Here is a 16769-nt window from a genome sequence, read left to right as displayed (position 1 = left end):
TAAGACAGGGTAGAGCTGTCTGACATAGTAAGTAAATGCAGTATTTCCTTTCATACGACTTTGAACATGTGGATAAAAATACTCTTAGCCATGTTTTATATTTTCTCCTGTGTATTTACCTCAACTTATTTTCTGCCTTCAAACTGACTAGAAACAGGCTAGTAAGAATCCTTCTGTTTCAAAGGCTTGATTAGGGTTCAAATACTTGAAATTAAACCATATAAAAGGAAATCTTCCTCATCTACAGGCCAGCTGATAAATGTAGGGGGAATCTACCTTTTTGAGGCTGACCGGCCTTGGGAGTTGATGCCAGTGGCCTGGCATCATGGAGATTTACCTAGCACGCTTGAGTGAGCCTGGCCCTGGCTGGGAGGATTACATTTCATCCAGTGTTGAAATCACTTGAAATTCCCCTTATTCATCTAGATACAGAAATAAAAGAAGCAACTCGTGGTCTTGCTGAGGCAAAATCTTTATTGTTAGCCATTACTGAATCCTTCATTCTTTCATTCTTGCATCTATCTGCCAAAAACAGACCGATCAAAGTAATGTATTATATAAAGAATCACATGCACATGGATTTTCTTATCTCACACCCCACACATATTTCATCAAAAGATCAAATTATATTTTTACTCCATCTTTTTCTGTAGACCTTAGAGCTCTATAGAAGCTTTTGAATGAAACAATGACATTTTTATCATTTTCACTTTTCAAATGTACCAACATTCAGAAGGTTCATTCTTGGGTCTGATGCTTGAAGCTGAGGTAGGATGAGGCAGGAGGACAAACCAGCCTTTGTAAATGCCCTGGCCTAAACATTGTTGGTAACACACACACACACACTCACACACAGATAAATCAATTCAAGTGATATCCAAAAACTTTTTTTTTGTTTTCCTTTTCCTCTTCACCAATCCCTTTCTCATTCTGCTGGAGGCCCCTCTGCGTCCTGCATTTCTACTTTACTCAATAGGAGAAGTTGCTCAGCTACTTCATGAGGAGTTGAGGATTCACAAACAGAAGTCATTCTAAACGACTTGTCAGATATGTCTCCCCCAAATATTTACTTGTCCTCTCCCTCCCTGACCAGCGGTCACAACAGTGAGTCATCCATTGGGCTTTCATCCACAGCAGCCTGAAATAACAGCAATTCCAGGACTATGACCTTACACTTTCCATTTTTATTAAAATTCTCACTTCCCTCAAAACCTGATTGTCTCAAAGTCAATTTTATTCCACGCTTGGACTTTCAGTTTGTGCTAATTTGCAAGTCTTTTCCAAATTATCCTCGTAAATCAATGCATGAAGTATTTATCAACTCTCATAGATACAATTCCTTGACAGATTCAGGAGAACTGAATCTCTCCCCATAGAGAGGACTTTTCTGGAGGGAGTGGGATAGAAGGAACCCCCTTTATGAAATAAGAGTTAGGGGCTGGGAACTAAATTTATGCCTTTTAAGACCTTATTAATATATAGAGTTATATGTATATGGCCTATTGTCAGTCCCTTATTCAGTTTGTTTCATCCATTTTAGATAAGCATGATGCAAAGTCTACAAACTCAGAGCCACACGTTTATGTCTTTGTTATTATGGCTAAGATCCCACATGCCACGGAGCAACTAAGCCCGTGCGCCACAACTACTGAAGCCCGCGCGCCTAGAGCCCATGCTCCACAACAGGAGAAGCCACCGCAGTGAGAAGCCATGCACCACAACGAAGACACAACGCGGCCAAAAAATAAAATAAATATAATAAACTTATTTAAAAAAAAAGAAATTTGAGTCACGCCTTTCTTCATTAAATAAAAAAACCTAAAGTACTATACAGGTAAACCTAAGAGCTTCACATTAATAAGCAAGTATTTTACCAATCAAAATACTGCTCTTAAGCACAAGAAACAACTTAAACAAGGAAAAGCTCGAATGAAATAAGCCTCTATGCATTCGCTGCAAAATTTTATACCATTACCAAAATTACAAACAAAATGATAAACTTCTAGTGGTAGTGGACCCAAATGTTTATTATTGCCTCATTTTCTTCTAACTGGGCAACTCTTCTCTATTTCTCCCCTCATGACTTTTCTCTTTGTTTGGTACTCAGCCAAACTCTGAGACACAACTGAACTCCTCCCTCCTCCAGGAAGCGATTTCTGGCTCTCACGGATCTCCTTCAACTCCATACCGCTTAAACCCATCTCACGATTCAGGTCTATCAATAGTATTGATCTCCTGTATGCCTACAACCGTTTCCACAGATGCATCCTGGGGAGCAGGGCCTGACCTCCCCTGTATTGCCACCGTGCCTCACCCAGAGCCCTCTCAGAATATTGACTTCATGGAGTTTTGGACATAAACCCATGTAGGAAAGGACACAAGCTATGGCAGCTAGCCCCCTGACTCATGGTCCTTTTAAGAATATAGAAGCCTGGGGGCTTCCCTGGTGGCGCAGTGGTTGAGAATCTGCCTGCCAATGCAGGGGGACACGGGTTCGAGCCCTAGTCTGGGAAGATCCCACATGCCGCGGAGCAACTAGGCCCGTGAGCCACAACTACTGAGCCTGCGCGTCTGGAGCTTGTGCTTCGCAACGAGAGGCCGCGATAGTGAGAGGCCCGCGCACCGCGATGAAGAGTGGCCCCCACTTGCCGCAACTAGAGAGAAAGCCCTCGCACAGAAACGAAGACCCAACACAGCCAAAAATAAATAAATTAAAAAAATTAAAAAAAATAAAGGAATTCCTTAAAAAAAAAGTATACATTAAAAAATATATAGAAGCCTCAAATAAGTGCACCAAATTGATTTGGGCCCCCAACCCAAGATCTTGACTTTGAATTGGTGAAATAAATGACACACCTGAGAACTTCTGGATTCCCACTTGCACCACTAGTTCATAGGCCTGACTGTAAATGACCTTTTACATTAATGCCCACATTTACTAGTTGGTGTTTTCATACCGTTTCTCTCAAGAACATTAAATGCAGAACTGTGCCCTTTGTTCTGAAGTATGGAGGCTTTGCTCTATATTGTTTCAGAATCGCTGGCATTCCCACTGGGAACAGAGTGGGCCTCATTCTCTGCTCATGACTAAGCCCAGAGACTGTCTGGTGCAGGAGTTCTGTGACTTTTTAACCTGAGCAGTATTCTACCCATTGTCCATGAATGCCCAGGTTACGGCGCCTGTACCACCGCATTGCTGATTACAGTAAATGTGAGGTAACCGAGTATAAGCTGTCCCCAACCCCAAACTCAAGAACGTTAGTGGATACTTGAAAGCAAGCTGTATGACTGCACACTCCCAGCTTCCAAAGTTCAAAAGTTTGGTGGACTAATCTTAAGATCTCCACTGCTCTCTTCTTTGCCAAATATGGGCAACAAGTACTGCCTTTAACACCATCAGGACATAGTTGGGGGTTGCTTTTTCAGTGCTGGGGATAGATGACATGGATACATTTTCCAACCCTCTGTAGCAAAGAGGTACAGTGATAGAGGTTCATAATCAGGCCTTTAAAGTGAAGGGCACTAGGCTTTGGAATGAGAAAGATCTGGGTTCAAACTCCGTGTGCCATTTGCTAGATGGGTAACCTTGAACGAGTTATAAATTTCTGTGAGCCTGTTTTCTCAACTGCCGAATGGAAATAACACCACCTCCCTCAGCAGGGTTGTGAAAATTATGATATACATAAAACTCCTGGCATATTGCTTCAATATAGTAGATACTCAATAAATGTTAGTTACTGTTATTATCCAAGAGTTTGAATTGACTAGAGTCCATGATTTTTAATTCACTATTTCAGTCTTCTCAGAAGAGTCATCCAGGACTAAAATTAAAAGTATATGTGAGGCTGTTAAATGCCTGTAAAGGTTATTTAGTGGGTAGGAAAGATCACAGCACTGAGGTGGAAGGATGTTGTCCCTGCCCCCACTCCCGTATGGCCCCAACACACACACACACACACACACACACACTCTCTCTCTCTCTCACACATCCCTCCCCCCCAGACTAAACCTGTATGCCCATTTGTCCAGGTCTCCAACCCTAGCTGATGAAAATGCCTGTGGTTTTAAAGGTTTTCAAAAATAAGAATGGGAAAGTGAGGCCTCAGAAAACTATATATATTCCATTAGAGGAGAAAGCAGGTAAGAGAGAGGGAGGGGTAACTGCTACATTTTCTTGTCCTTAGCAGTATAATGGCTCCCATGTCCTGGGATCCCAGTTTGACAAGATGAAATGACTCGAAGGTCACGGACGGACCTCACTGTCCACTGTGAAAGCTCTTGCAGCACCTTTAGGCCCCACAGCTTCTTCTCAAAGAGACCGCCATCTCCAACAATAAGGGGCATCCCATCAGCCTCACTGGAAGGGATCTTGTGTTCCAGGAGCACCATTAATTCTTCCAGCTGGTAAGCAAAGGCAGCGACTTGGAGGAGAATGGTATGTATTGCTTGATGGAAGTCATCTTCAGCCGGAGTAAAATGCGCCCGTTGGTCTTCTAACAGTCTGGCCAACATAACGTGGAAGGTACGATAAGCTTGGAGGTTCTCTTGGAGTCGCTCTGCCTCACTAAGCTCACTCCACCGATCAGTGCTTGCCACTGGCACACCACGCACAGAGTCCAGGTTTATGTTCTCGTTCAGACCTTGACGCTTCACCTGGTCAAGGATACAGAAAAACTTCACATCTTCTGTAATCACTCCACCATTCTCACTTAATCTCTAAATCTCATACACAATCTTATTCACTTCCCTGGTCAAGGATCCAAATTGTAAAGAAAATAAAGAGTCTAGATGAGGAACTCTTCATTTGGGAACCTTGACTGACTTTAGGAAGATCCTATTCTCCCAGAAATTATACATACTGCTTTGACTACCTGTTCATTTTTCTTGGGAGAATCTGCAGCTTTCACTAGGTTCCAAAGGTTGAAAACTACTCACTGACTGGTCTAGAATAATTTTTCCTTCCCACTTGACATTCCCTCCTGGCAACTGGAGTATTATAATCATACTGGAGTTTAAGTAATTTAAATATACCTGAAGACACTGGCCACACCTAAGCTCTAAAATATAGGCATCGTAGAATTTTTCTAACAGCCCTCTCCATCGCTCACTGTCAATGGTGAGGACAATCCTTTATTAGAGGAGTCAATGGCAATTATTTTTTTAAAAATTGGTATTTCAAAGAATCTGATTTCTGACTGCTGGAGTTTTATGAAGATAAACCAATTCTCAGAGAACCTAAATTCAGAACTCTCCACGGGGGCCTGGAGTGTTTCCACAGCAGGCCTTAGATGAAGACCGAGGGGGATCTTCCTCTATCAGAAAACCTGAGATCCATGGTTAGCTCCCTAAGAATCGGACACTTCCCCAGGTCCCCAGTGATTCTTCTAGAAGACTTTTTTGATAGTGTAGGTGACCTTTCTATTTAGACAGAGGAACACTTTTGATTGTATAGGGTGGCTAATAATGTAATAGGAGAAACTGGTGGCTTTATACTGTTCTTCTCCCAATCCTAGAAACCTAACTCCATCTTTCGTTTATAAGCTCAAAAAATCACAACAATGTACGTGAAGAACCCAAGCTTAGAGGCCTCATGGTTAATCTATTCTGGCAGAATTCAGACAGGCAATCAAATTAGGAACAGCCTCCAGGACATAAAGCCAATTCTACATAGAACCCCATGTATATTTTCCTATTCAAGGAACAACATGTCTCCTGAATAGCCTAGAGAAAGAAAGTAAGGTCATATGACTTTCCTTAAGGGAAGGGGCCATGTCAAATGACAGGTGCCCAATATATAAATGACTATATGATTAGGGCTTTCGTAACTGATAACGGGCCTGGAACATGATGGTAAAGGGCTGGATCAGAAGAGATGAAGTGAAAATAGACGACAGCAAAATAGGCAACTTACATAAGATTCCATAAGAGCAGTCAGGTCGGAACGTATCTTCCTTGCTAGCCAGACAGAGCGGCTACAGAGGTCCCGGCGGTGAGCGGTCAGCGGTGAATGCTCTGTGAAAGCCATCCCCTAACTCAACCGTCCCAGGAAACAAGTGAGCTGGGTTTGTTTCTGTCTATACTGGTCCAAATAAGAAATGTGACTCTCGGGCTAAATCCACTGGGCATTTCCCTACTAATGGAATTCGGCACCCACCCCCCCGCCTGACTCAGAGGTGGCAGCAAATTCCTGGCTGTGGATTTCTGCGCCTGTGGAATCAAAGGCCCCTTTTCACTCAGCTTTCTGTCCTGCAGCGTCTGCCTCCAACTCTCTCCTCCACTCAGGGCCTAGTGGACTTGTTTTCGTGTCATTGTTTTGCTTTTGCACTTGGCGACAAGGTCATTATCACACTGATCCTCATGACACCCCTGCCTGATGGAATCTATTTATATACACATATAATCAGTTCATTTTATTATCACCCTCCCTGTGCTCCCCATGTCCTTTTCTTTCTTGGCCTGGTAAACTATTCAATAATATTAAGTTATTATTATTGATATAGCTGCCATTCATTAAGCATCTACCCTAGGCCAGACACTGCTCACGGCTTTAAAGCCTTTATTTGATCTTTAGAATAATTCTACAAGATAGTTTCCTCATTTTACGTAAGAAATGGAGGCTTAAAGAAATTAAATAATGTGCACAAAATCCAATAACTAGGTTCAAAATTTAAATATAGGTCTTTGATTCTAGAACTGTTTCTCCCACTGAGTTTCCAATATCATTCTTTAGGTAGTTCATATTTTGTTCCAAGACACAAAGTTTACATGAAATAGATCCTGTAAAAATACAGCATTTTTTCACTCCCATCCTTTTGCTGAGTAAAGTTAAATTTACATTCGATTAAAAATCAGCTAAGGAAGCATCTGTAACCTCAATCATGGTGCCTTCCTTGTAGCTACAGGATGAGGAAGGTACTGTTTAGGCCTGTTCTCTTCCAAAGGACAGGAAACACCCAACCCTGACTTGGTAACATTTCTGAGGCAGTCTCACTCAAGTGACAACATGCTTTTCTTCTTCTTCCTTATCCCAGTCATACCACATTGCTTCTTAACAAAACAAGAGCATGAGCTGGACTGTGAAATGAAGGCAGAGTTTAAAAGCACTTGGCGAGTTGTTCTATTGCATTTAACTCTGTAGGTTAGAGGATGATGCCAATTGGGTAAGAGTTACAAGTTTCATCCCCAAACGAATCAGTTTTCACTATTTTGTATCATGGACATTCCCTCTGAATTGAAACACATGCCTTCTCGGGGAAATTTCCATACATAAACAATAATCGAGGGACATAGGGGAGAAAGAAATGAGGCCAGGGTGGCTGTCACAGTAGGCTTTTTAAGAAGGTAGGAGGATTCTTTTTTTTTTTTTTAACTTTGTATTTGTATGGACATTGAGTTTTGTGAAGAAGCACTGATATTAAATGCTATCAGGGTTTTGTCATCATCAGAGCAAAAGTAACCCCACAGCTTCCTTAACGTTCTCTTTACTAGATTTAGAATCCACCTTTCCTAAGGTTGAAACATGGAAAGGATTTCCAACTTTGTCAAATGATCATAGAATCATATGGCATCTCAGCATTAGAAATCAAGAACTGAACTAAGTCAAAAGTTAACTACCTGATTCTCAACAAGAGCAAACAACAGTATCTGCCACATAAAACCTGCCCTGAGGGCAACTTGTTTTTCTTATTTGGCAGCAGCAATTATTTCACCCCAGGATAACTGTAACTCAGTACAACCAAGGAAGACCAGTTGCTTCCAAGAAGACAACTTTTATTTTTCTTCTTTACATATTTATTTTGGATATGCCTTACCTAGATTAAGAGAAAACAAGGATTTGAAAAGCAGAGTATCCCTTTTATTATAATTTCTTTTTACATAACCTTTTCAACCTAGATTCAGGTAACTACCTGTCTCTCCCATCAAAGGAGAAGGGTCCTGCATATTACAACAGGCAAAAAAGGCTTCTAGGAAATAAAATATTTTAAACTGATTCATTACAATTTTTCAATTTTCTTGAGTACACTGGAAAGTGGGAAAAAGACAGGAGGGAAAAATGGTGCTTCGAACAGCCAGACTGTCATAACCTTAGTTAGGTTTAGTACACTCTTTATATTTTTTTCTCCTAACAGGTTCTAAGGAAGTTCAAGTGCTCTATGTGAATGCTTTTCCATACCTCAATGTATCTATTTTTTACTCCCAGTAATCTTGGCCAGTGTTTATCTAAATTCTCTGAAGCATACTAAGTCTCAATTTTGCAAAATAACCCTGGGCAACCACAAACAAGGGGAAAGATGTATTTCTACAAGAGGTATTTCTATATCTTGTAGAAATAATATTTGTATCAAGTACATTTTCAGAATTTAGAATTGCTAATTCAAGATGGAGAATATGCTGTGGGAAGAGTCATTAAAAAGGTAGCAGAATTTGATTAAGAGTACGAAATGTAGAATTTTAAGATTGAGTTCTTTAGAAGGACAATGAAGTAAACGTATGAGGAGCAGAAAGGAAAAGGGAAAAGAATCTAGTATAAGATAGTTTACTTTAACCAACTCTTTACTTTGCTAGCACCCCTTTTCTCAAAAGGAAAAAATCTTAAGTCCATGAAAAATATTTTAAAATTTATCGCAAACTGCTATAATAATTTACTGAAGCAAATTACAGGCAAATGAAGATGAGTAAAAAAGGGAGAAAGGAGAAAGTTTCTAATTATGGGAACTAACTAGCTGCTTTTGGTGGGGAGGAGTGTGATACAGGGAAGAATATATTTTCCCTCTATCTCATAAAGTTTTTTTTTAAATGCAGTTTGCTTTTGTGTAGGTGGCTAAAACATCTGATGACTAACAACCGCAAATGTAATTTATGGAGACAAAGGATAAGATAAATGTGACGAAGACAAAAAGTAAGGTGGGGTATAGATGCTAGCTAGTGAAACAGCACAAAATGGACTTAATACGGGAGTGGAACAACTTTGTTGTAGACCCATCCAGTCAATCTTACAATATTTTCAAATTTACTCAACATACCAAAGTCAACTCCAAATCCTTACTGTGGGCAGGAAAGCATACTCTATAGCCCTTCTAACCTTATTCTATTTTCTACCCTCACACTGAAGGGGATGGCAAATCTGCAACACCGAAAAGAAACAACAGTACATTTAAGACTGTTCACTGCAGGTGTTTCACTCCCTGTTCCCTGGCATCCCAACCACTGACACTAGTGGGTGCAAAGTAAGACTCTTTCAGAGATGAGGTTTTGTTACCCTTCTTTTTGGGAAAAAAGAAATCAAAAGAGAAAACTGATAAACTTTGTAATTTTAGTGTTTGTGAAAAAACAAGCTGTTCCTTATTTTGTTCTCAGCAAAACTTCATTCTTTCCAACAGCCATCATACATTTCTGACAAACAATGAATAGGGCAAGCCTTTAATTCCAGTTTCTGAGGTACGTAGGATAGACTGCCCTTCTAATTCTCTAAAAATGAGCCAAAATAGGTTTTTAGTCTTCTGGAAGTTATGAAGTTGTACAAAACTGTCTCTCCCATGGACAGTAGTAAGTAATCCACCCCATGAAAATCCCTACCTCGAGGGAAATGATCATTCCTACAATTTCAGGTGAAAGCCAAAGCATTATACAGATTATTAACTTTGTTGAAGCCTTTCTTCTTCTGAAGTGTTATTAAAAGGGAAACAAAACAGAGCAATTTTCTTTTACTTACAACTGTATGACTCAGACTATTCCTTCACTGATGGCAGTGTCCTTCACTAATTGGGAGCTGGAATGAACCAATGATAAAGCAAAGCAAAGCAAAGCAAAAGCAAAAGGAAAAGCAAAGCAAGGGGCCAGAGCTGGGATAACAGGGAGGTCTGTATAACGAAATGATGGGGACAAAAAAGAAAATCAACAAATTCACAAGAGAAAACCTTTTATCTGTAATTCAGACCCTGAACAACCTTCCTCACCCCCTCAAAATTCCTAAATCTCGATGCTCTAAAAACTCAGACCACTAAATTACCACAAACCTAACATCCTTCCCTAAAGAGGTTTCTGGAAAAGCACTAGGCTACTGTAGTGATTTTGTTAGTGCTGAGGACCAGCTTTCTTTAAAGGCCACTAGAGAGCTATGATTTTAGAGGCTGGCTGTGCTTCTTCAACCCTATATCTTGCCTTCTACAAGTACCTCTTATGCAAAGGACCCCATGTCAGAATAATCTAATCTCTCAGGACCCCATGTCAGAATAATCTAATCTCTCCCAGCCCCAGAAAATATAGCAACAAAGACAAAAAAAAAAAAAAAAAAAATCAGACTTTGTTAATAAATAAGGAATCTCAGGTTCCACAACACAAAAACACACATGTTCAAAGTGCAAATTTCTGCCACTAGTCTGGGACTTTTCTCACTGTCTCACTGATACAGAACCCTGTCGCATGGTCAGAGAGACCATGTAGACGGTAGCTCCCTCCCTGTTGGGAGCCTGCTTGCAAAGCAAGTGAGCAGCACTGAGAACCTTATGGAGGTGCTGGGAGGGGGACTGAGGAAGGCGGTGAGGTGAAGAGGCAGGAGGTGGTCCCCGTGTATCCTTCCTTCCCTAAACCCAGGGGGAATGGAGGGAAAGGGGTGAGAGGTGTGTGCTGTTTTAACAGCTCACCCTGCTAAGGGGCCCTAAAGTGCCAAGTCAAGCTGCCAGCCTCCAGAGATTAGAATTACATGATACTTTGAAGATACATGTGCTGCAGAGGATAGAAGCCAGAACCACAGGGAAGCAGTAAAGGAAGAGAAGGGGTTTAGAGAGTATTAATATATTATTAAGAGTTAAAAGCTGATCCATAGCACATCAGAGTTACAGGCTGAAAAGGGGGATCTGCTGATGAGCAGGAAGTCTGCCTGGATGGAACTGAGTATAAGAATAACCGTTACTTTAAGAGCTGCTGCTGCTTCTTTGTCTAGCTTTCTGGTAAAGGCAACATCAACTTTATAAAGGGGACAACAGAGGGAGAAGAGGGTGTGTGTGTGTGTTTGTGTGCTGTGATCCACAATGGAAAGAGCAGGCCCTTCAGTTATTTTACTAGATTTTAAATGCTTTAAATTTTTTTTTTTTGTCCTTTTTGTCTTTTAAATACAAAGTCTTAGCTGTCCCAGTGCCCAAAGTCTTCCCTTCCTCTAAGGTCCAGTAGAGTCTGAATCTTCAATCAGAACCTCTGTGGTAGCACCGAGTATATCCGAGTTCATGACCAGCCCTTCAGTGCCCCCACTGCTGCCACTTCCCACAAAGATCTTCCCATCAGCCATCAGGCTCACCCGTTCCGTCCCACTACAGTATGACTTTGACATCCCTTCAGCTTCTAGCAGGAGGCACTCTCCAGAGGTGGAGTTTCCCAAGGGCTCAGGAAGAAGAGGAAGACCCTGACCATCTGCAGGTTGTGTCAGGGACTCTGGATTAGTGCCCAAGATATCTGTGCTGGTGATGAGGGCGCCTGCATTGGCAGCCAGAGCTTCGGCAATCAGCACCTCAGGGTGGCTTTTTGCTTTGTGAGCCACTACGCTGTCCTTCTTCTCAAATTTTTTGCCACAGATATTGCAAGAAAACTGGTAGAAGGAGTCTGCATCATGCTTCTTCATGTGCCAATTAAGGGATGCCTTTTGCCGACAAGTAAATCCACAGATCTCGCATCTAAGGAGAGTGAAAAAGGAAATGGCTGATCAAATAGAGAAATAAAGAGACCTCTCATTTAGGGTCAGGGTGAGAATTTAGAGGTCACATTTATAAGTGACAGTCAGTAATATATACTTCTTGTGAAAGATTAGGAAAAGTTAATAGATAGAAAACTAATCTGATTTTTTCTCCTTTCTGTTTGTTTGAAAAAGAGGAAAACAAAAGAAAAACGTGACTAAGTAGCTCCCTTAATCAATACCCACTCTTTAATTTGGTAAAAGTAAAATAGCAATGCCAGCTGAAATGTTTGTAAAGGGTCTAACCCTCAAGTGGGGTATATGCACTTAGACCCCAGATGTTCACCAGTAAATAAGTACTCACTGTAATGGCTTCTCGCCAGTGTGAATCATCCGGTGCACTGCCAGATTGTGGGAACTCTTGAAGGCTCGAGCACAGTATTCACAGATATAATCTCTTTGATCTAAGAAGAAAAATAATGTGGTTATTCAGTGTTCCATTTAGAATCCCTCTTAAGTATTTTTTCCTAGCTTACAACAAGTAAGCAGATGACCAGGCAGGTGAATTTAGAGGAAAAGCAATACTGTTTTTAATGCATAAGCACTTTGTATAAACAAAACTTAAAAGTAAATAATATCATTTTTATATCTTTTTAGTCCATTCATTCAGTAGCATACGAACCTATTTTAAAAAACAAAAATAAAAAACACAGCTAGACAGAAATATGAGAACTGGAATCCTAATCTCAACTTTACCAGTAATCCAGACCTTGGATAAATTGGTTAGCAAGTAAACAACTACATTTTACATAGCTTTTATTCTTAAAACAGCTTTTTTCACAGACTGTGAAAGCTGAATGCTTACATATAAAGAATCTGGCATTCAACAACAACAAATGAATTTGGCATTCCCTAAAGAAAAGTGACCCACATATAAAGTGCTACTCATATCTTCTATTTCAGATTTTTTAAAAAGTTACCCAAGATAAACAATTTAAACTTCTCTCAAAAATTCTATGGGGCAAAGGAACACTGGACTTAATTTCTTCTCTATCAAGTGGCTGGGGAGAAAGTGGACAAACAGATGCTCAACATACATTTGCTGAATAAATGGCCACTACCCATCTTCTATGCCTTTTACTTAAAAATTACTAGAAACAGTCACAGTGAAAACACAAGGATAAGTTAAAAGGCAAACAGTATCCAATTTAATCTTACATTCCATCCCAAACAGTTCTAAAACCAAGTGTGGGAGAAGAGTCAAGTTTTTCTCAAACTTGAATGTACTAAGGACTCACCTGGGGATCTTATTAGATGCAGATGCTGATTCAGTTGGTCTAAGGCAAGGCCTGAGATTCTCCATCTCTAAATGGAGCTAAAGTGATGCCAATGTTTGCTGGTCTATGTTCTACATAATGAGTGGTAGGGTCTAAAAATGCATACTTCTAACTCAGGGACAATTTCTTAGTATCTCTCAGGTCTTGTCCACTTTTCTAGCTCCACAGTCGCATGACAAACCCATGTGGGGCATTCCATTTGCTTAAATACATTATATTTTCAAAGGGAGCCAGTAAACACTAATTTGGAAAAGGAAAACTCTCTAACACTGACATCATAAAACTGTATCAACCAAATATAAATATCTAGAATGGACTGATTTTCTAAAACACTGTTTGTCATAGTAGGCTTGTAATATTTAACTAGAACAGTCTAAACTGGTTGTCAGAAATTACTTTTCTATAGGATAAAACAGTGTAGCAGGGAGAAGGAGTGGAGAAATGGCAGCTTCTACCAAGAAACAGTGGAGACAGCATACTCTCTGAAGAAACATAGTGTAATGCAAAGACAGTAGACTTTGGAGTGATTAAGACCTGAGTTTAAATCGTGGTGCTATCAGGTGCCCGGCCCTGTGCAGTAAACAGCACTTTAAAGGTTATCTCATTTCATCCTTGTAATAACTCAGTGTTATCGGTAACATTATTAGCTTTATTTTACAAATGAGGAAAAGAGAGAAGAAATTAAGTAACGTTCCTAAGTCACACATTTAGTAAATGATGGAAAGGGTATATATATGACACTGACCATATGACCTTGTGCAAGAGACATGAAATCTCTGCTACTGGAACTCCTAGTCTTACCCTCTAAGGATTATTAAGAATATAACATATAATAAATACTCAAGTGTCTGGCATGTGCTCAATTACCACTAATTCCCAGCCCAGTTTGTTCCTATGAGCTGCACTGCACTGAGACTGTCAAGTGGATAAAAATGAATGATGTCTGCATCCATTCCATAACATGTATTACAAAGACATTCTGTTTCCCTTTTTGAGTCAACGGCTCCTACAGGAGGTTACATGTGAATTCAGTAGCTAGCCTTCATGACTCCAGGAGGAGCAGACGTCTCGGGAGCGTCTCAGTAGGCAACATACACTATAAGCAGCCTCCTGGCCGCTCCCGCTTTCTCCACAGACTCCTCATTTTCAGCCCAGGTAGTTACTACAAGTATCTATTTACCTGAGGCAGAATTAGAAAACCCCGGTTCTGCTAAAAACTAGCTGTGTGACCACGGGCAAGTTACCTAATGTTGTTCAGCCTCTGGTTTCTTAGCTGTAAAACAAACTTGGTGATGTTGAATCAGAGAATTTAGCTACTTGATAAACATTTTATTTAAAAAATACCTGTATGATGTTTGGCATGTCGTAGAAGTTGCTTCTGGAGCCTGAAGAGTCGTCCACAGGAGGGATGGGGACATACGTATTTCTTCTTCAGCAAATGCTGATATTTAATGTGGTGCTAGAACAGTAAAAGAAAGTGAAGGGGGATAAAAATTAAGGATTCCAGAAAGCTTAGCTTAGCTCATTCCTTTGCTAAGTCAAAAGTGCTGAAGGAAAACCAAATACTCTGTATATGAACAGGAGGCAGTATAATAAAATGATTACAAACATAGGCTACAGAAACCGATAGACGGTGATTCCATTCTGGGTCTGTCATTCACTAGCAGCATGATCTTAGAATATAATACTTACATATTACATTACATATATTACAAGCTCTAGTTCTCATTCGTAAAATGGAGATAATGATTAACTGTGTTGTAGTGTTGTTGTGGGAATACAGAGATCATATATCGTACAGTGCTTAGTGCAGCAAATAGTACGTGACAAAAGAAGCGTAGCTATCTTTATTATAGTAGAACCAGAATCAGAAAGTAAGGCCTTAGTCTTATGTTATACTTGCTGCTAAATAAAGATCAAACACTTCTTAAGCTGTAGTAATTAGTATTTCACCTTCATGTTTTCTGCCAGACCTAAATACAAGCTGTATCTTTACTCATTAAAAAAAATCTGGGGCTTCCCTGGTGGCGCAGTGGTTAAGAATCCGCCTGCCAATGCAGGGGACACGGGTTCGAGTTCTGGTCTGGGAAGATCCCACATACCGCGGAGCAACTAAGCCCATGCACCACAACTACTGAGCCTGTGCTCTAGAGCCCGCGAGCCACAACTACTGAAGCCCGCACGCCTACAGCCCGTGCTCCGCAACAAGAGAAGCCACTGCAATGAGAAGCCCGCGAACCGCAACAAAGAGTAGCCCCCGCTCGCCACAACTAGAGAAAACTCACACGCAGCAACAAAGACCCAAAGCAGCCAAAAATAAAGTAAAATAAAAAATAAATTTTTAAAAACATGCAGAATGCACAGCAATTTATATAAAATTATTTTTAAAAACCCTGCTCACTTAAAAAAAAAAGAAACCTAAAAACTAAAAATTTTAGAATTTATTCTAAATAGGATTCAAAAAGTCACTAGTTTTAGTTGCTAATTTTATTCTTTAAAAATACACATTAAAATAAAATCTGTTCCACTGTGTCTTGGTGTGTTGTTACGCAATCATTTCTTGTATCAGGAGTATTTACACCATGAAAAACACTGGAATATTCCAAGATCCCACGGAAATATTTAAGCTCAGGTTCTAAATCACTTAAAAAACAACAACAACAAAAACTCAACTGAAGTAATTTGATGTTTACAAAAAGATTTTCCTTGACATTACACATTTAATGATAAAGCCTACACAAGTCCACAAACTGTAAACTCTCATGAAGTATGAGAACCAGTAATGGAACGTAACCTGCAAGGCTGCCTTATTTAACAACTTCACTGACCTGCAAATAGCGAGGGTGAGCAAGAACAGTTCCACATCCTTCCATCTCACACCGGACATACTGGATTGGAGGCTTTTTCCTATTAGCGATATGTAGGAGAAACGTTAGCAACAGAGAAGAGGCAGTCTGCACAGTGGCCAACTGGACTATAGGGAATAGCTATTTTACAGTATGAAGAATTAAAATCTCTAAGTTTATAGCTTGCACAGAATTTATGTTAGAGGTAACCAGAAACTGCCAAATGTTTAGAGTTTTTACAAAAGAGCACAAAACAAACTAGTAACTCCCCAAAAGGCAAAGAAGTGTTAAAATTTTTAGAAACTTTAAGATCCTGCAATGGAAATAAAAACATAGTAACTCTGCATCAAGGACACTAATGAAGTTGCTTTTGTGAAATTCTTAACTAGCCATTCCCACAGGATAATCATGAGGGCTGAACATGTGAGTGAAGCGCCCACCACCAGAAAGAAGGCACAACACAGCAGGAGGATCAATTACTCACCTCCTTTTGGGTAATCGTGGACTTTTGTCATCTTTTCGCCTTCTTCCTCTCCTGTAATTAAAGAGCAGAGTAACTGTGCACATATTCCAGATTGAAGCTTATATAGTAAAGGAGAGCTGAGGACATATACTCAAGACCAAAGAGCAGGTGGCAGAAACAAAGGATAACCCAGAATACATAAAGCCAAAGACATATCTGGCAAACCAAAAAACAATTTCACTCTGAAGCAATTTCACTTAGAAATAAGTCTGCACCACAAGTTAAAATATATACCTTTCATAAACTACACATTTCTATGGAAGATTTGGATAAACCTCAAGGTTACCACTTGGAGACTTGTTTCAGTGAAAAGTCTATCACTTATATTTAATCAATTTAAAAAGTAGAATAAACGCGTCTATTATCTAAAAACCCTAAGAATATAAACTATACTCTCC

At 40.0% G+C, this 16769-nt stretch overlaps 2 protein-coding genes across 3 annotated transcripts in view; both read right to left on the bottom strand.

The window, feature by feature from the left end:
- Positions 1–456: 456 nt before the first annotated feature.
- CNTF (ciliary neurotrophic factor) lies at positions 457–7620 on the bottom strand. The gene is made up of 2 exons (XM_082476161.1): positions 5912–7620; positions 457–4653 (listed from the first exon to the last, which is right to left on the bottom strand). Exons 1-2 carry the CDS (start codon positions 6023–6025, stop codon positions 4165–4167), a joined length of 603 nt encoding a protein of 200 aa, XP_082332287.1. The 5' UTR covers positions 6026–7620; the 3' UTR covers positions 457–4164.
- Positions 7621–7753: 133 nt separating this feature from the next.
- Positions 7754–16769, bottom strand: part of ZFP91 (ZFP91 zinc finger protein, atypical E3 ubiquitin ligase) — a 30641-nt gene continuing 21625 nt past the window's right edge. For both annotated transcript variants that reach the window (XM_082476106.1, XM_082476107.1), the window contains exons 7-11: positions 16333–16383; positions 15831–15909; positions 14347–14461; positions 12030–12129; positions 7754–11666 (exon numbers count right to left, since the gene is read on the bottom strand). In XM_082476106.1, the coding sequence (XP_082332232.1) occupies positions 11156–11666; positions 12030–12129; positions 14347–14461; positions 15831–15909; positions 16333–16383 (856 nt within the window). In that variant the 3' untranslated portion in view covers positions 7754–11155. The remainder of the gene's footprint in view (positions 11667–12029; positions 12130–14346; positions 14462–15830; positions 15910–16332; positions 16384–16769) is intronic.

The sequence above is a fragment of the Balaenoptera physalus genome, assembly GCF_965194825.1.
Source record: "Balaenoptera physalus genome assembly, chromosome: 10".
In the NCBI taxonomy this organism is placed as follows: Eukaryota; Metazoa; Chordata; class Mammalia; order Artiodactyla; family Balaenopteridae; genus Balaenoptera; species Balaenoptera physalus.
Note: the sequence above shows the minus strand (reverse complement) of the source record. Positions and strands in the feature narration are given on the sequence as shown.